General features: G+C 37.0%; 1 protein-coding gene across 1 annotated transcript in view; it reads left to right on the forward strand.

Moving 5' to 3' along the window:
* The window catches only part of Rsrc1 (arginine and serine rich coiled-coil 1), a 350,502-nt gene that overhangs the window by 85,957 nt on the left and 244,529 nt on the right, over positions 1–20,016 (forward strand). Inside the window, exon 4 of the mRNA XM_029475535.1 lies at positions 11,417–11,590. Coding sequence (XP_029331395.1) covers positions 11,417–11,590 — 174 coding nt within the window. The remainder of the gene's footprint in view (positions 1–11,416; positions 11,591–20,016) is intronic.

Consider the following 20,016-nt stretch of genomic DNA (forward strand, 5'->3'; position numbering starts at 1 on the left):
TGTTGTCGAATTGCTCTGGCTAGGACTTCAAGTACAATGTTGAATAGGTATGGAGAAAGTGGACAGCCTTGTCTAGTCCCTGATTTTAGAGGGATTGTTTCAAGCTTCTCACCATTTACTTTGATGTTGGCTACTGGTTTGCTGTAGATTGCTTTGCGTATGTTTTTCTATGTGTGTGTGCCCACATCTGGAGGTCAGAGATCAGCCTTGATGGCCATCCTTAGTTATATTCCACAAAACTGTTGAATCGAAGTTTCTCACTGAAACTAGAGCTAGTATGGGTTGGCTGGGATCCTTTTGTTTTATTTTCCCAGTGCTGTATATATGAATGAATGAGTGCAAGTGGCTGCAGAGGCACCAGATGCCCTGGAGCTGGAGTTACAGTTGGCTAGGAGCCGTCTGAAATGGGTGCTGCGTTCTTTGCACGTGATCTAACTGATGAGCCATCTCTCCAGCCTCATGGCCGGCTTTTTAGTGTTAGTTCTGGAGATTTGCTCTCAGGTCCTCAGGCTTACACATCAAGCAACGTACTATCTGAGCCATCTCTCTCCTTCATCTCTCAGTGACTTTTTTTTCTGTACTTTGTGTTTTCAATGGGTTGCTTTTAGTTAATGGCAGTGCTTATAATTTCACCATTTTTGTGTTTTCTCTATTATTTCCACTGACATTTTTGCTACTTTGTTAATCTTTTTGAAGAACCAGCTTTTGTCTTTCTTAATCTTCTATTTTCTTTAATTTTGATTTTCTTTAATTTCTCACCAACTTTGAGTTCAATGTTCTGCTCTTTTTTTAATTTCTCAAGAGAAGTGATGCTTAGCCACTTGCATACTCCTCTCTAACATGTAGATTTTGCTGTCTCACTTCTCTAACTTTACTTTAGCTGTAACTCTATCCTACCTATATTGAAATGTCATATCATTTTCGTTTAGTTTAAATATTTAAAATTTCCACTGTGTTTTCTTCTTTCTTTGAGTTATATGACATGCATTACTTAATTTCCAAACTTTGGAATCTCTGTCAGTCTTTTGTTTATTGTTTTCTTTGTACTTTTCTTCAGATAGAATGTTTTGATTGCAGTTGTGGCTTGCAATATGGTTCATTTTATACAGTGTTATCAATGAGCATGGTAATCAGAGTGAACACTGTACAGTAGTGAGGACTCGTAAAGTAGCCAGATTCAAACATTTACATAGTCTTTGTCCTTACTGCCACCTTTGTCAGTACCCAGAGCTTACACACAAGTGTGTACTTAGAGTTCTACCTCAAAGATTCTTACTGTTGCTTTCTGTATTTGTTGGCTATCCTACTACGTGTTGCAGATTCAGATTTCCTATTCTTTTGTTGTGGATTGAGCTGCCATCATGAAGGGATGGCCTTGCTTTAGCTCTCTGTGGTTGTACTTGGACGTCTCCTTTATATGTTGGTACATTCCATGATACTTCTTTTTGCTTATGTCTACATGATATTTTTCCATACTAAACCTTTCTCTGATTTTATTTTTCACTTTCAATGTGAAAGTTGTCTGTAGTTTTGCTATTTCAGTCTAATGTTCTTTTCCATTATTTAGTTGAATTATGCTTATGTCTAACATACTTAAATTTAAATCTGCCATCTTAGTCTTTGTTTTTTGTTTGTTTATGGATGTTTTTCTTCATTTTTAAACTTCATCCACTCTTTTAGATTAATTTTATTTTCTTTGAGCTTTTAAATTTGCATTTTTAATTATACTTTGATTTATCTAGAAATTGTAGTATACCCTTGATATGTTAGTGACTAGTAAAAATTAGTACAAATTTATTTTGATTTCTTATTTTGAGTTTGTTATGTGTGGTATCTAAGCACACATTTGTCTCCTATTGAGTGCTTCAGAAAAACCAAAGCCATTGTTTGGCTGTGCATTTTCAGTGGAGAAGGTTGATGCCAAGTTGATTCTTTTTTTTTGACTCAGGGATTCAGAGGTCTCATTCCATCTTTACAGGGAAGGCATAGCAGAGTAGGTGGCTTGTATCACCACAGCCAGGAATTTGGAAAAGGAAGTGCCCCTGTTAGCAATATTTATCGTTCTCCCTGGATTCCGTGTGCCCTGTTAATGCCCTGCTACCACTGAAGTTTAGGGCAGTTTTCTCTACTTAGTTAATCCTTTCTGCAAATACCCTTTGAGATCCAGGGCTGTGCATCACCAATCTCTGAGGTCCTTCTTTTTTTTTTTTTTTTTTAATTTTGAATGACATTATTATTAATCATTTAATCCTTTTTTTTTTACACAGTTCAGTTGTTATTCCCCCTTCCAGTCAGCCCTCACTATTCCTCATCCCATCCCCCTACCCCATCTCCAAAAGCATGTACACACACACACACACACACACACATACACATACACACACACACACACACCTCACCCCCACACACACACCTCACCAGACCTCCTCACTGCCTGAGGCCTCAAATTTCTCTAGGGTTAGATGCATCTTCCCTTACTGAGGCCAAACCAGGCAGTCCTCTGCTGCATATGTGTCAGGGGCCTTGTATCGGCTGGTGTTTGCTGCCTGGTTGGTGGCTCAGTGTCTGAGAGATCTCAGGGGTCCAGGTTAGTTGAGACTGCTGGTCTTCCTCTGGGGTTGCCCTCTTCCTCAGCTTCTTCTAGCTTTTACCTAATTAGACCACAGGGGTCCCTGGTTTCTGTCCATTGGTTGAGTGTAAGTATCTGCACCTGACTCTTTGAGCTGCTTGTTGGGCTTCTGAGGTGCTTCTTGAAGTAAGTAGACAATCAGAATTTACTGTTTTCAGGTGCTGTGATGTAATCGTGGTTTTGTAGAGGCTTGAGTTTTACCATTTTGTTTTTTAGTTTTTCACTACCAGCAACCCACCAATGAACAGTTCTTTTTCCACAGTGTATAAAGTGTAGGTCTTTAAAAAATGCCCCTGGTTATGGCTTTAATTAGGTTTTGGTAGGGAGTGGAATTCAATCCCCTTGTTTATAGTGTCATCCTTACGTGAAATCTATGCTAGGTTTTATTCAATATGTAATTATTTAATTTTAATTATAATTTTTATTTTATCGTAAATGTTATCTTTATAGCACTCAAGGACTCTCTGAAGTACTGAAGCTATTTTTTGAAAGTCAAAATATTAAGGTATCTGTTTTGATTACATGTGTTTAGAACTTATTAGCCAATTAAACTTGAAAAATTGGCTTTTGAGGGCAGTAATTCATTTTATGTAGAGATGTTATGGTTATTCTTCTTATTCTGTAGATATTGAAAGCATTTATCTGGTATAATAGGACATCTTGCTGTCCATTTATTGCTTATATATTGTGTGTTCTAGAGTCCCACATTTTTTACCAAATGGTTCTTTGCTTATAATACATCTCCATATTGGCTTTTGTACTCCAGAGACTTCTAGAGTGATTTGTCAGGAAGGTATTTATTTAAGGAACTGGGGACAAATGACATCTTAAATGCTAATATAGTTTCCTTTCTCTTTGTTTGGTCAGAGTAGGAAGTCTTTTTATTCCGATCTGTTATTTTTTCTTGATGAGACTCTTCAGATTTGTAAGTAAAGCTACATACCTGCATACAGACTTGATCATATGTCTATGATATGAATCTTATCCAAATTTGTGTAAAATAATTCTTGTAATAACCAAAAAGTCAATAGCTTAATTACCTTTATTTTGTTTTTACCCTAGTTCTTTTAAAATCTGTGTGTGATTTTATAGTTCTCTAAAACCATATTTTATAATTTTACTCTGCCTCTAGGTTTGCATTTGTTATCTTTCCTTCCATGGGAGTTCTTTGGAATATCTTTATTATGTGAAAATCATAAGCAAGATTAAGAAGATTCCGTAACATTGTATACTGTGGTGCCTTTTAAAAAATGTATTACGTTGTTTGATTTAATATAATGGGAACCTTAATGTATAGGTGTGCTTTTGCCACCCTAGTTTAATATGTCACACAACAAGATTGATAAGAGTATTCTAGAATGACACAAATTTCTTGGGTGTATTCAGTGAATAACGAGCAAGACAAGTTTGGAGAACTTGAAGGCGTATGTTTTCTAAAGCAGAGTATGTCAGGGGAAACCACGACACTTTAAAGCTAACTGAATTTTCTTAGTAGACTGAAGAGATTGAGGTTAGAGTTTGAGAAGGAAGGTGCAGAGGGAAGGATGGGTTGGATAACGACTGATAAAATGCCTTTGTTATGCAGATTCTAGTGTTGCTCCAGCGATCATAGGACAGTTATCATGATCTGTTTTTCTAGGGCAGTGCCAGTTGAACCTTGTTTTCCTGGGACAGTAGCTTATCTCCCAGATCTGTGTGTGCTCTCATAGGCTTGTGTGTGTTCTCAGAGGCACGGTAGGTGATAGGTCTTCCAGGTGAGAGCAAACGTAACAGGTCATTTGTGTTGTTATTAACGATTACCTGTGGAGAACACATGGCTTTTTGCAGATTGTTGTTTCCTTCCCTGTATAATAGAAATACAACTAGATTTGTGTGAGCTCTATGTTGAACTTATCGTCTTAAAGGTTCAGAACACGGCTTTGTTTTGTTTTGGTTACTTTTGGTTTAGTTGGATTTGGTTTTCAAGACAGGATTTCTTTGTGTGGCAATGGCTATCCTGGAACCAGCTCTGTGGACCACTCTGGCTTCGAATTCACAGAAATCCACCTGATTCTGCCTGCTGAGTGCTGGATTAAGGTGTGCGTCACCACTGTCTGACTAGAATATTTTTTAATTACATTAGCTATGGTAGAAGATAGCATATTTCATGTGCTTCTGACTCACATGATACAAATTAGTACAGGCCTCAGTTACTGTCTTCTGACTCCCATGGCTATTAATGGCTATTAATGCACAATTTACGTAAGTAAATCATAGCTTAAGGTAGTTAACATCATTGTCATTTTGTATATAGGGAAACAAAGAAGAGATAACTTCTCTGAGAAAACCATTATTTGAGGAATTCTTTATTTTTAACTTAATATTTATCTAATTTTGAGCATATTACTAACATATATATTTCAAGTGTAGTAAAAATATGATTTTGCCCAAATGCATATCAGCAAGCAAACTACAATATATTATTAGACACTTATTCAAAATATAAAGGTCTTAAAGCATTTTTAGAGTTTAAAGTAGCTTACCTATCTTTAAATTGCTTTTGGTTAACATGCATTAGTTCTATATGTTATATGCATACTATATACTAGTTAACATTATATGCAATTCCAATCTTTATACCTATATATAAATTAATATATTTGTTAATATATTTCTGTTTTTCAATTTCATTTTCCAATGTCTATGCATTGTTGCCATATTTAAAACATACCAGTATCTTAAAGATTTCCTGGTTTTTCTTTAGTAATTTCAATCTTAATATTTAACTTTTTCATCCATTTCAAGTTGATTTTGTGCAGGACAAAAGACAGGGGTCATGTCATGTTTCAATCTCTGGTGCTTAGATATCTACTTTTCTAACACCATCCTTTATTGGGAAGGCTCTCTCTATTCCTCAGTGTGTATATTTGTGCCTTTGTCAAGACTTACTTTTGCTGCAGATGGCTTGTGTCAGGGATCACTATTGTGCTTCATTCATTGTATAACTGTTTATGCAGACCTCACACTGTGTTACTGACTCTGTTTGTACAGTGTGGTTATGTCTTAAATTCAAATTGTGATATCTCTAGCTTTGTTCAAGTGGTTAGAATTTTTTTGATTTCCATGTTAAGTTTTAGAATTTTGTTTTATAGCTTCATGAAGAATGTTATTGGCATTTTGACAGGGATTGCATTACATTTGTAAATTGTTATGTTGAGTATGGACATTTTAAACTATTCTTTCGGTATTTGAACATGGGAAAAATTCAGTATTTTATGACTTTCATTACTTTTTTTAAGATTTTGTAATATTTCTTATAAAAATCTTTTACATCCTTGGTTAAATTTGTTTCTGGATTTTTATTTTATAGCTATTGTTACGAGATTGCTCTCCTGATTTTCTCAGCAATATCTTTGATGTATTAAGATGCTGCTGAGCCAGTTAGATATAAATCTCAGAAGTAGAGAATCTTCCTAACATTTGTAACAGTGTGGCTTTGATTCCAAGGACTACCAAAAATAAAATGAAGTTCTACTGAGGCATTTTGTTTTGTTTTTAAAAGTGGGTCTTGATACAATAGTACTGAGTAGTCTAGAACTCATTGTGTAGCAAGTCTTACCTCAACCTACTGATGTGTGGGCATCAACTTCCCAGATGTTGAAAATTTAGGATTATGCCATCATGCCTGGCTGCACTAAGTTTTGTATGTTGGTTTTTATATACTACAACATTACTGAATTTTAATTAGTTGTAATAGTTTTTTGGCGAATTTTTTTAGGATTTTGGTGTATGTTAGATAGTTGGACTTCATCCCCCCGACCCCCCTTTTTTTTAATGTCCTTTATTTCTTTCTCATGCCTAAATGTTATTTTTAAAAAAAGCCTTCTGGCAATATATTCACTAAACATCATGAGAGCAGGCACCCTTTTCTAGATGCCCAGTGGCTAGATTTTATAATTAGTGATTTAATTATGATGAGATGCAGATTCTGGCCATATCTACCAATCTGTTTTAAATTTTGTTCAACATATTTTTTAAAGTTGGTTTCAGTTCTAGAATTCCTTTAAAAATTTTTTTCCAGAGTTTTCTGTTGGTTTTTTACTGAGATTGTTTTGTTTTTATATTCATTGAGAGTATAGTTGCCTACTAATTCAAACATCTCCTGTACCCACAGACTTCATTTCCATTCACTACATTTTTCACCTCCCCCACTCCAAGAATGGACCAAAATTTTCAGCTTTGTATATGTAGTATATATAAAGCTTGTATACTGGGCATGATGCATATCATTCTGGTAATACTTCTCAGTAATATGATCTTAGCCTTTGTTTCAGCAGGATATTAACTTGGTCTGAGGTTGCAGAGGTCTTGTGCTTGTAAGGAGAGCTGATATTTTGGTTCCATGCTTTTATTCTTAGCTGTTTAGAGTCTGCTGTTCTTAAGATGATTAGAATTCAGCTAGAGGTTTGAAAATAGTTTACACATAAAAAGTTTTGAATATCACAGAGCTGAGTATATAGTTCAGTGGTGGAACACTTAGAATATTTGGATGTCATCCTTGACGTTTTCTTTCAGGATTCACCTTTCATTATCCCTGTTGCGAGTTGGGCTTTGGTTGTTTTTTTAAATCAGAAGTTTTTCTGTTGGAGTTTATCTGTTCTGTACTCACAGTCAGTACTCTAACCCAGACCTGAGTCCATTACTTCTTAGCACATAATATATCTTACCTAACAAAAATGCCTCATTTTATATGACTCATGGTTACAGTGGGTAAGTGGCCTTATGATCACATTGAGAAAATAGAAATAATAGTTGTCTTAGTTAGGGTTTTACCGCTGTGAACAGACACCATGACCAAGACAAGTCTTATAAAAAACAGCAATTAATTTGGGCTAGCTTACAGGTTCAAAGGTTCAGTCCATTATCATCAAGGTGGGAGCATGGCAGCATCCAGGCTGTCATGGCACAGGCAGAGCTGAGAGTCCTACATCTTCATCCAAAGGCTGCTAGTGGAAGACTGACTTCCAGGCTACTGGGGTGAGAGTCTTAAGCCCACACCCACAGTGGCACACCTATTACAACCAGGTCACACCTATTCCATCAAGGCCACACCTCCAGATGGTGCCACTCCCTGGTCCAAGAATATACAAACCATCACAATAGTGAATAGATAAAAGAGATTCTAAGAATGAAAGAACTCTTTTTATAGATTATATTAAATACATTTGTATATTAGTTGAAGAGAATTAAAACATTATTTGGATGTTTAGAATTTCCTTTTTACTAAATGTGATGCTGTTTATCTGTAGTTCTCCATCTCAAGACACTGATGCACAGGAGGCTGAGGCATGTAGATTGCTGGGGCTTAGAAGTTTAAGACTCTACTACAAAAATATTCAACAAGAACAAAGCAAACAAGGAAAGTTTACTGGCTAGCACTGTGCTCTTGTGTGTGTCTGGGTGCTCCTTTGTGTAAGCACATGTGCAGACAAGAAGTTTATGTTAGGATGGCTTATTCAGTCATTTTCTTACCTTATTTTTTGAGAGAGTCTCTCACTGATTTTGGAGCTCCCCAGTTTGACTAGACCAGGCAGCAAGTAGGTCCTTGGAAGGAATTATACTCAATGCTGATGTTACAGATGCTGCCCAGCTTTAATATGAGTTACTGAATATGAACTCAGGTCTCCATGTTTTCACAACCTGCACTTTACCTACTGAGTCATTTTCCTAACACATATTTTTTTTGGTTTTTCGAGACAGGGTTTCTCTGTGTAGCCCTGGCTGTCCTGGCACTCACTTTGTAGACCAGGCTGGCCTCGAACTCAGAAATCCGCCTGCCTCTGCCTCCCGAGTGCTGGGATTAAAGGCGTGCGCCACCACGCCCGGCCCTAACACATATTTGCTTCCATTATTTTTTCTTAGCATGAAAAAAACTAAATTTTAGAAAGTTTAAGTACACAGAATGTTGTATCTAAAGTTATATGTTGTGCATAAAGTCAGATGATTAGTTAAATTAATTTACCACACATTTCTTTCTTTTTTGTTTTCTGTTTCTTTCTTTGCTTGGAACACCTTTTTCCAGTTCTTTAGTCTTAGGTAATGTCTATCTTTGTAGTTGAGGTGTGTTTCTTGTAAGCAGCATAATGAGTGATCTCATTTACGTATTCAGTCTGTTAGCCTGTGTCTTTTTATTGGGGAATTGAGTCCATTGATGTTGAGAGAAATTAAAGACCAAAGATTGTTAGATCCTATTATTTTGTTGTTGGAGGTGATATGTTTGTGTGGCTATCTTCTTTCGGTTTTGCTGTGAGATCACTAAAATCTTGTGTTTCCTTGGGTGTAGTTACCCTCCTTGTGTTGGAGTTTTCTTCTAGTATCCTCTCTAGGGCTGGATTAGTAGAAATATATTATTTAAATTTGGTTTTATCATGTAATATCTTGATTTCTGCATCTATAATGATTAAGAGTCTTGCTGGTTATAATAGACTAGGCTGGCATCTGTGGTCTTGTAGGTTCTGCAAGACATCTGTCCAGCATCTTGTAGCGTGTAGTTTTTGCTACCCCACTTTTAAACTCTGGGTGGAGCCCTGCCCATGTTCCCTCAGATCCGTGGATGAAACACACACACACAAACACACACACACACACACACACACACACACACACACACACACACTTTAACTTATTTTCAACTTACCTTATTGGCCCAATTGCTGAGTGCTTCTAATCTTCCTTGGCTAGCATGCCCTTCCCAATACTCTTAGCTCAGCACCTTTAATCTGCCCCTATTTCAGTTGCATTTCTAATCTCCCACCTGGGGAAGTGGACCATGGCCAATCCACCTTAGGTCTCATGTCTGGTCACCTTTTCTTCCTCCAAAGCATGGTGAAGTCTTCCTTCCCCTCCTGCATCTCTTAGCCTGCTTGCAGGGACCTGGAAGTTCTGCTTCTTTCCTTCTATCCAGCAATTAGCCCATGGCATCTTTACTGATTGATCAAGAACCAATTGGGGAATAGGATCTTAGCATCAGTACCATTCCATATAGGATCTTCTTTCTGGCTTTTAGAGTCTCAGTTGAGAAGTCAGGTGTAATTCTGATAGGTCTGCCTATGTATGTTACTTGGCCTTTTTCCTTTGCAGCTTTTAATATTCTGTCTTTGTTATGTATGTTTATTGTTTTAGTTATTATGTGGTGGAAGGATTTTCTTTTCTGGTCCACTCTATTTGTTTTTTTGTAGGCTTCTTGCATGTTTATAGTAGTTAGCCTCTTTCTTAAGGTTAGGGAAGTTTTTTTTTTTTCCCCCTATGATTTTGTTGAAGATGTTTTCTGGCCCTTTGAACTATAGTCTTCATCCTCTTCTATTCTTTTTATTCTGTTTGTTTGTTTGTTTGTTTGTTTTCTCTTTTGTTTTGTTTTTCGAGACAGGGTTTCTCTATATAGCCCTGGCTGTTCTGGAACTCACTCTGTAGACCAGGCTGGCCTTGAACTTGGCTCTGCCTGCCTCTGCCTCCCAAGTGCAGGGATTAAAGGTTTGCGCCACCACTGCCTGGCCCTTATTATTTTTAAATTTGTTTTTTTCACTGTGTCCCAAATTTCCTCAATGTTTGGCAATAGGAACTTTTTACATTGGCATTTTCTTTGACTGATGTATCAATTTCTTCTATGGTGTTTTCGACACCTGAGATTCTTTCTTACATCTCTTGTGTTCTGTTAGTGATTCTTTTGTCTGTAGTTCCTAGGTTTTCCATCTCCAGGGTTGCTTTCCTTTGTGTTTTCCTTATTGCTTCTATTTTCATTTTTAGATCTTCAACTATTTTGTTCATTTCATTCACCTGTTTGATTGTTTGGTTTTTTTTTTATTTCTTCACAGGATTTATTTGTTTCCTCTTTAGGGCTTCTACTTGCTTCCCTGTGTTTTCCTGTATTTCTTTGAGGGGATTATTTATGTCTTCTTTAAATGCCTCTACCATCTTCATGACATGGGATTTACAGTCACAATCTTGCTTTTCAGGTGTGTTAGGCTATCCAGGGCTTTCTGTAGTGGGATAGCTGGGATCATGGTGCCACATTGCCTTGGCTTCTGTTGTATGTTCTTGCTCTTGCTTTTAAGGATCTGGTTGTCTATGGTGTTGGCTAGCTTGGATGACCCAGGTTGGGGCAGACCTCCCAGGAGGCTGGTGAAGTGTGTCCTGGGTTAGAGCAGGCTTCTTAGGAGGCAGGCAGAGGTGTGGGATGGTAGGGCATCATAACGAGGCAGCATACTGATCTCAGAGTGCAGACGGGGGGTGGACTGGAAGGGGGATTGAGCTCTGACAGGGTGCGGCAAAGTCTTTTTCTGCTGTTCTGTGGGATTCCAGTAAGCAGGTGGATTGGGAGGAGTTTCACCTATGTCCCTGATTACAGTGAGCTGCCTGGGAGCCAGGCAGGACTGTGGGGCGGGGATCTGGGGCCGGGTCATTGCTGACAGGTCCTTGAAGGCCGGGGAAGCTGCGGACCCACATGGTACTCTTTTATCCTATTACTTACATCTCAAAATTTTCCTATATTTACATTTAGATTGAAGCTTAATTTCCTTGAAAATTGACACTGTCTATATATCTGCATATAATTGTATATAAAAGTGATACACGTGTAGAGAAATAAAATCACATAAAAGTAATCATGTGTAGAGAATCATTTATATTCTTGCTTTACACAATTAATTTTGGGGCTAAGAGTTGAAACTGAGTACTTTAAAGTAATTTAGGTCAATTGCATTTTAAATTCAAGGCAGACTAAATCTATTTAATACAATCTGTTTATTGTAGGTCCAGGTCAAGGCCTCGTCCACGCTCACATAGTAGAAGCAGTGAAAGATCCAGTCACAGAAGAACTCGTAGCAGGTCCAGGGACAGAGACAGACGCAAAGTCCGGGACAAAGAGAAAAGAGAAAAGGAGAAGGATAAAGGCAAAGACAAAGAAGTGCACAGCATCAAACGCGGGTGAGTTGAAACATTCAGTAACTCTATAGCAGTATGCAAACTAAGTTCTCTCTAAGGAGCTTCCTGTTCCAACTCTTTGGGTAAATTTTATTAAGAATAAAAGAAGGTAAGGGCTTGCCAGTATCTTGCATGTTTCTTGAAGTATATATTCTCTAAAAAAATTATTGAGTTAAAATAACAACATGTAACGCTTCTTATTTAATTCTATTTACAAGTAAGTCCTACAGCATCAAATTTATTCTATTAGTGCTTCAGTAGCTTCCTTTTTCCAGATGACTTTTTAAAATGTATAAGTGAAGAGAAGAAAAGACTCCAGATTATTATAATTAGGATGGAATTCTTAGTCCATTCTGGATATACAATCCAATCACAAGTGTTTGAACTTGTGCTGTGTAACCTAGGTGCTTTACATATATGAGAAAGTAATCCACGTGCTTATGTTTCTTCAGGCTTAGAACCTTTGCCTTATCAACCCAGCTTAAGCATATCTATGATCTATAGAACTTACAGTATACAACTATAAACCACAAAGCAAAAGAAAGTGTAACAGTGGCAAAGCGAGACACACTTTTACCTGGAATATCTGAATGATTATAGTATGAATTCCTTCTGTTTTAAATTGATTTGCTCATTTTGTTTCCTACTTTGCTTATGTTCAGATTTAAAGAATGTCATAGAAACTGGCAGGGTGTCATTTGTAGGGATCCTTATAATGTGATGCGAATAATTAATATGAGATTTTAAAAAAGATAACCTTAAAAATATTACATTTATAAAATGATAAAACATGTCATACATGTTTTGCTTACATATAAATACTTAGAATAAAATTAGAAGTTAGATTAGTGAGGTGAAATGGCAGTAATAGGTTCTTTTGCAGTGTCTGTGATCTTTCAGACACAGGTATTTGACTAGGTTTACAGCACTATGCATGTGTTTCTTCTAATTGAGCAGGACTTGATTCCAAGTAGACACTTGTTGGTCACCTCCAAGCTAAAAGTACAATTATTACACCACTGGGAATATTTTGCCATTTATATCTCAAATATGAGATTTTAAGACAGTAACCTTTAAAAAAATTATATTTATAACATTTGGTTTCTAAGAAAAAAACTGTTACTGGGAGACAGTACTCAGAAGTTTATAACATCCTTAGGTCTCATGCTTGGAACTTGGTGTGATGATGGTGAACATGTGTACCCCAGCAGCATCACTCGTGGGTTCATCTATTAGGGTTCTTACTGCCCAGCCAACCAAATTCATGTGGTAGATATTTGGTAATTTGGTGCAGTATTGTTGGGACATGAGGTCTTTTAAGATGTGAATAAGCCAACTAAACTTTGCTTTATTGAATAAACTAACATTGTTATGGCAGAGTGGGGATTGTTATTGAAGTAGTGAATTCCTTCTGAAGGATTTTCTTGACTTGTGTTTATCTTTCTGCCATGAGAAAATAGAGAAAGCCTTTCTAGAAGCCAGCCAGCTACCAGGCTCTGTCAACAAGTTTCTGCTATTTTTAACTGATCAGATCTGCAGGATTCTTTCACAGCTGCACAGAGAAGAACAAGCCACTGACATGTTAATTCATGTGGAACAGTTAGTTTTCCTTAAGAGTAACCTGCTCAGTGGAGGGTTTTTACCATTATGCCTTTACTTGTGTCTGACTAGGCAAAACAATGTTCTAGGTTAAGCAAGCATTAAGGCTTCTGGAATATTTTGCACAGTTATTTGAGCTTAAGTTTATACATTCTAATGATGCGTTATAACTTTTTGAATTTAATTCTTTCTGAGAAATTTAAGAATTTCCCTGACTATACAATTGGTTCTTCTATAAAATGGGGATTTGGTACTTTAAAAACTGTAAATGTAAAAGCAGTGTATAGTAAGAACAGCATTACAATGTAACAATCCTAACTTAGGAGTATGTCACAGATCTTCCTTGGCAGCCTTCCAGTGTTTGTAACTTTGAGTTCCATGTATAAATTCCTGTTGATAGCGTATTTTTGCTTCTACCTGATGTTTGGCAGAAGATGTTGGAAGTGATTTGGGAAAGCTGGACTCTGAGTTTTGACAGCAGTTGCATACTTAGAAAGCCTGTCATATTTTTTCTTACCTCTTATTTTTTTATGCAGCAGGAAGTCACTTATGCTAATTTACTCCAATTTGCATATAGGTTATAGAGTTCTGTGGTGCAGAGCATGCTTAGAACTCCTTTTAAGTGTCTGTTTGGATCAAAGCAGGACTGTGTGATAGCTGTTGTCTGACACCAAGCTGTGTGGTGTTGTTTTCATTAAACATTTATCACACTTCCAATGTGACAGCAGGCAACTTTGTGCCAGGATAACATGTTTTCATGCAAAATTTATTGAAAAAGATGAGACTTTGTAAAGAGATCTTGTTGCCTTTCACCAGTGGCGAAGGGTAAGTGTTAGAAAGCAGTACACCTTGAACATGTGTCACCGTTAACAAAAGACGCTTTGTACTGGCAGCTTTGTTAAGCAAGTAAATAAACCTATCTTATAGAAATCTGTACACTGGACTCTGATCTTTTGAATTAACGGTTTTATGATACTCTTGTTTATTGATTTTCACAAGTATGGCCCATTATTATGTTTATGTTATAATGAAACATCACCACCGGTTCCACTGTGTAAGTTTGAATGTTAGATTTAATTCAACTAAACCAACTTGTCAGTCTTTCAAAAAGATGAGGTTCAGAAAGGAAACATACTATGACATAAAAGATCAGCCAGAAAAAATAGGAGACAAAAGGTTCATTAGTTCTCAGTTGGCTTGTATCTTCCTCTCACTCTTTATAATGACTCACTTTAATTGTTATGTAGTTTCTCCAATGTCATTTTACAGGGAAAATGCCTGATGGTGGTTTTAATGGCAGGAATTATAGGATTATTTTTTATGGTGATTGCCTGGTCATGAAAAGCCTTGGAGTGGTGGCTCTCAACCTTCCTAATGCTGTAACCCTTTAATACAGTTCCTCATGTTGTGGTGTCCCCAGCCATAACATTCTTTCATTGCTATCTCATAACTGTAATTTTGCTACTGTTCTGAATCATAATGTAAATATCTGAAAGGCAGGATATGTAATATGTGACCTCCAAAGGGATTGCAGCCCACAGGTTGAGAACAGCTGCCTTAGAATGAGAAGGTAGTTTTATTTTCCTTTGGAATGCCACAGGAAGGTACTAACTGAGAATATATGAAGAAGCTAGCTGAAAGAGTCAAGTACAAGCCCTTTGAACTTCTCAGTAAGTTTCACCATGAGAGCTCTAGAAAATTTCATGTGACTCTTTGCATGAGGTGTAACAAATTTATGTACAAATTAACATTTAAGAATAAACAGAAGGGGCTGGATAGATGGCTCAGCAGTTAAGAGCACTGACTGCTCTTCCAGAAGTACTGAGTTCGATTCCCAGCAACCACATGGTGGCTCACGACCATCTGTAATGGGATCCCATGCCCTCTTCTGGTGTGTCTGAAGACAGCTACAGGGTACTTATATGACTAGAGTTGTAGTGTAATAGAAGAAGCCTTATGCATGCACCTGTAGAATCTATAAACCTTAAAATTGTGCTTTGGTACAAAACCATGACTCATAAAAATATACAGGAGTTTTTAACAAATGCATTCTATGCCTTAGTCATTAATAAGAGAAGCAGTGACATGTCACAAGTATCTCATATAACTGACAAAGCACACATTTGAGTAACAACAAGAATGTGGACATGAGTTATCTAACAGATCTGAAACTGGTTTCTTCTGTAATCAGGTAGTGGAATGAGACCTTTGCTTGACAAATTCTATTTGCATATTTTCCAAAAAATATTACCTGTATCAGTTATCCATAATTTATAGTTTTAAGAAAGTTCAGAGGAGGAAAAATGGCCAAAATAGGATATTTACGAATCTGTTTTGATCATCTCAATATTTTAAAATCTTTCCTGACAAAGCCAGTTATCTTCTCCCTTCTCTCCTTTCCCTTTTCCTTTCCTTTTTCCTTTCTCTTTCCCCTCCCTCCCTCCCTCCCTCCCTCCCTCCCTCCCTTTTTCAATACAAGGCTCTGTTAATATAAACTAGGCTTTCATGGAATTCAGGATTTTCCTTTTCAACCCTGCCTTGGTGCAGGGATTATAGGCATATGCTACCATGCCTACCTCCTAGTTACCTTTTTCAGACCTTAAAGAAATTATTCTTCTATTAGATGTGGATCATGGCAAGTGAAAAAAAATCTGTAAATATCAATACTAATATTTGTAAGAAGACCTGTACTGTGTAGTCGGATCTCAAAAATGACATTTTTATTAAGAAAACATTACCCAGGCCTGGGACTTGTGGTACTTCTACTTTAGGATCCTGATGTACTGGGATCCTACATCCATATCCTCTACATCCATATCATGCATGTTTAACACACGATTGGCTAATGTGATTGGGTCTGTGATTACCAGTTCCTCGATTATGTGCTAATTAATTAGTTTTTACCAATTCGACACAACCGAGAGCAACTTGGGGAGAAAGAGCCTCAACTGAGAAATTGCCTCTATCATACTAGCCTGTGGGCATGTCTTGGTGGATATTAATGATCATTGTTGGAAGGGCCCAACCCACTGTGGGCAGTGCCACCCTTGGGCAGGTGGCCTTGGGTTGGTATACAGAAGCAAACTGAGGAAGCCAGGGAGAGCAAGCCAATAAGCAGTAGCGTTCCCTGAGGTCTCTGTTTCAGTTCTTGCCTCCGGGTTCCTCCTACCTTGAGTTTCTGTTTTGTCTTCCCTCACTCACAGTAGGCCAAAAATAGGCCGAATATACCTTTTTCCTCTGCCATGTTGTTTTGCTCAGTGTTTTATCATAGTAACAGAAAGCAAACTAGGACTATACTTTTTCCTCACCTCAGTGTTTTCATGATGGTTGGCTCCTCAGCATGAAATATTTTGTTCTCTACCTTTCCTAATTTTCAGTTCATCTTTTAGATGTTACTTCATTCATAAAGTTTTTTTTTTTTTTTGGTCTTCAAGAATATACTAAGTAACCTTCCTGTTAAGTACTAATAGAATTTATGGGAAATCTGAAGAGAATTTTGTTACTCTGTAACTACAAATTACCTTCATATCTTAGTCAGTATTGTATTTCTTTAGATCATACTAAGCACACACTTGCATGATGGATACTAGGTTATTTGGCTGCTGTTTCTGGGTAAATAAAGGAGGGCTTAGGCATTTCTTACATTGTAAAGCTGCCTTGCTGATGTAGACAGGTAACCACCCTTTTGTATTGCTCCTTGCTTGTTCACCAGAATATGTGCAAACACACATATTTACAAAACCTGCAAATCTTAAGACTACATTCAAAACAATTCTATTTGACTTTTACTGTATCTTTTTGTATTTTAAATATTGCCAATCATACTGTCACTAATTTTTTATAGTATCTGTTGTTTAAAACAATACTTCTAGGGTGCATGTTTTAGATATTGATTAAAATACTGGTTCTTACTGAATTTATTTTAGTATTTCTACTCTCTTGATTCAGTGCATGGTTTCAGGACAAAATATCCGAGTTAAATATACAATTCCATAGAAGTTTTAACTGAAAACCTTCATTGTTTGCCTTCAGCTCATTTATATATGGCTTTGTATGCTGAAGACTGCAGTATTTCTAAAAGAATGCAGAGGAAATAAAGATGGAATGCCAGCCAAATCTTTTATAAACAGTAAACAGGCTAGTCCCCTAAAACCCAAGTTGTCATTTTTTCCCTTTTTTTTAAATTAAGTATTTTCCTCATTTACATTTCCAATGCTATCCCAAAAGTCCCCCATACCCACCCCCCCACCCCCCCCCACCCACCCCCCCTTTTTTGCCCTGGCGTTCCCCTGTACTGGGGCATATAAAGTTTGCAAGTCCAATGGGCCTCTCTTTCCAGTGATGGCCGACTAGGCCATCTTTTGATACATATGCAGCTAGAGACAAGAGCTCTGGGGTACTGGTTAGTTCATATTGTTGTTCCACCTATAGGGTTGCAGATCCCTTTAGCTCCTTGGGTACTTTCTCTAGCTCCTCCATTGGGGGCCCTGTGATCCATCTAATAGCTGACTGTGAGCATCCACTTCTGTGTTTGCTAGGCCCAAGAATAGCCTCACAAGAGACAGATATATCAGGGTCCTTTCAGCAAAATCTTGCTAGTGTATGCAATGGTGTCAGCGTTTGGAGGCTGATTATGGGATGGATCCCTGGGTATGGCAGTCTCTAGATGGTCCATCCTTCCAAGTTGTCATTTATGAATCACTCATTACAGGTCTCTAATTTATATCTCATCCTAAAGCATTTTGATTACCCCAGATGTGAATTATGCTAAACTAAATTGGAATAGTCTTATCAATATTTTTAAATAATTCAAGTTTATTTATTTATCTTCAGCTTTCTTCCCAGTTTGGTGATCATTGGAGTGACATCTCCAAATGGACCAGATTGGAATAAAACATAAATGTATGATGGATCAATTAGGTCATTGTTAGTCAGCACAGGTAGGAATTCAGAAGTAGTAGACTTTTGCCAGGAGTAGTGGTAAAAGTCTGGGAACAGAGACAGAATGGCCACTGTAAGCTTGATACCAGTTGGGTCCACATAGCAAGTTCCAGACCCCTAGGGCTGTATAGTGACATCCTATTGCGCTTGTGTGCGCGCGCACGTGTGTGTGCACACACACACACACACACATTCACACACACATCCCACTACACAGAGAGTGGGGGAGGGAGAGACAGATTGAGAAAAAAGTAGAGGGAAAGAAAGAGAAAAAGATTTTTGAATCTTAGTGTGATGTATTGGACAGTTCATAAGTGATTGGGTTAAATGTTCTTGTCATGCTTGTGATTGAAATGCGAATAGCCGGATGATAGTAGTAATTAGATGTTTTTATGAGCTGTACTTTCCCACTATAGCAGAGTAGTTGTATACAAACTATTCATGTAAGTGGTGTTTCTGTATCTTAGACTTCAAGGGTCTGAGATTATGATAAAAAGGGAAGCTCCAGATGGTTTCTCTGGGTCTAATGGTTTTCAATTAATACTCAGGCTGTAATCCTTGGACTCTGAAATTGGATATAACTATAGCAAGATAGACATGCATCTTGGCTGGACATTGTGGGTACAGACACTAAGCACTTATAAATGTCATTACATATTTGGTGATCTCAGAAGGTGCAGTTAGGGAACTGTAACAATAAGTGCTACTGTTTAAATCCTCCCTGAGCTGTTCCTACAAGAGATTTTGAAATGGCAACTTTGTGCTCCTGTTATGCCAGATTGTTGACTGGCTACCTAAAAGTATCACTGAAAACCAACCCCATTGCTGTGTTTTAAAAGCAGTCTTTGCTTAAATAAACAAACAAAACAAAACCCCAAAGAGTCAATTCCAAAAAAAAAAAGAAGAAATTAGTAGATAAAATATTTTGAAAATTAATATAAATTTGAATAAGTAAAATATGAAATTATTATTTTGTTTGTTTGTTTGTTTTTTCAAGACAGGGTTTTTCTGTGTAGCCCTGGCTGTCCTGGAACTCACTCTGTAGACCAGGCTGACCTCAAACTCAGAAATCCACCTGCCTCTGCCTCCCAAGTGCTGGGATTAAAGACTTGTGCCACCACTGCTCAGCATGAAATTATTTATAGTGTAACTACTTATAAAATAATTATATTTAGCCAGAATTGATAAACAACAACAACTTGGCAAGTCACCATTTAGTTATTTAATTTATAAGTTGATATGTTTAAATTTAATCTATTAATTAATTATTGTAGATTGAATATTACTCAGAAATATTCTTAGTTTAATCTAAAAGTTACGAGATTAACTGATACGATGCAGATGCATGCTTCTGAACCCGACAAGTCAATGTCTGATTATTTTATATATTGTCTGATTATACATATATTATACATCGTTGGTGTTATAATTGTTTTTTTTTTTAATCATTTTATCTAGTTTTTGCTTTGCTTTAGGAAGTCTCACACTGTGGCTAAGATTGGCTTTGAATTTACCTTATGTAGTTTCTTTTCCCATTTCAGCAAATGAGAATGGATTTTACTTTTTCTTGTCATATCACTGAAATCACACAGCTTTAGCTTTTGTATAAAACTTCTTTTACTTAGTACAGAACGTCAGTGGTGCATTCATGTTGCTTATTTGTCAGTGGTATATAGTGTTCTATTGTATGAATGTGCCATGAATTATTGCTCATGTACCAGCTAATGACTTGACAGTATATATAGTCTTTGTTCAGTGCTTTTGAAAGAATATGTAAGGGTTGTATTCTTTTTTTCTATAATCATTTGGTATTCTTTTTTTTAATTGGATATTTTATTTATTTATATTTCCAATATTATTTCCTTTCCTGATCCCCCCCCCCCCCCCCC

This window comes from Mus caroli, chromosome 3 (assembly GCF_900094665.2).
Source record: "Mus caroli chromosome 3, CAROLI_EIJ_v1.1, whole genome shotgun sequence".
Lineage (NCBI taxonomy): Eukaryota > Metazoa > Chordata > Mammalia > Rodentia > Muridae > Mus > Mus caroli.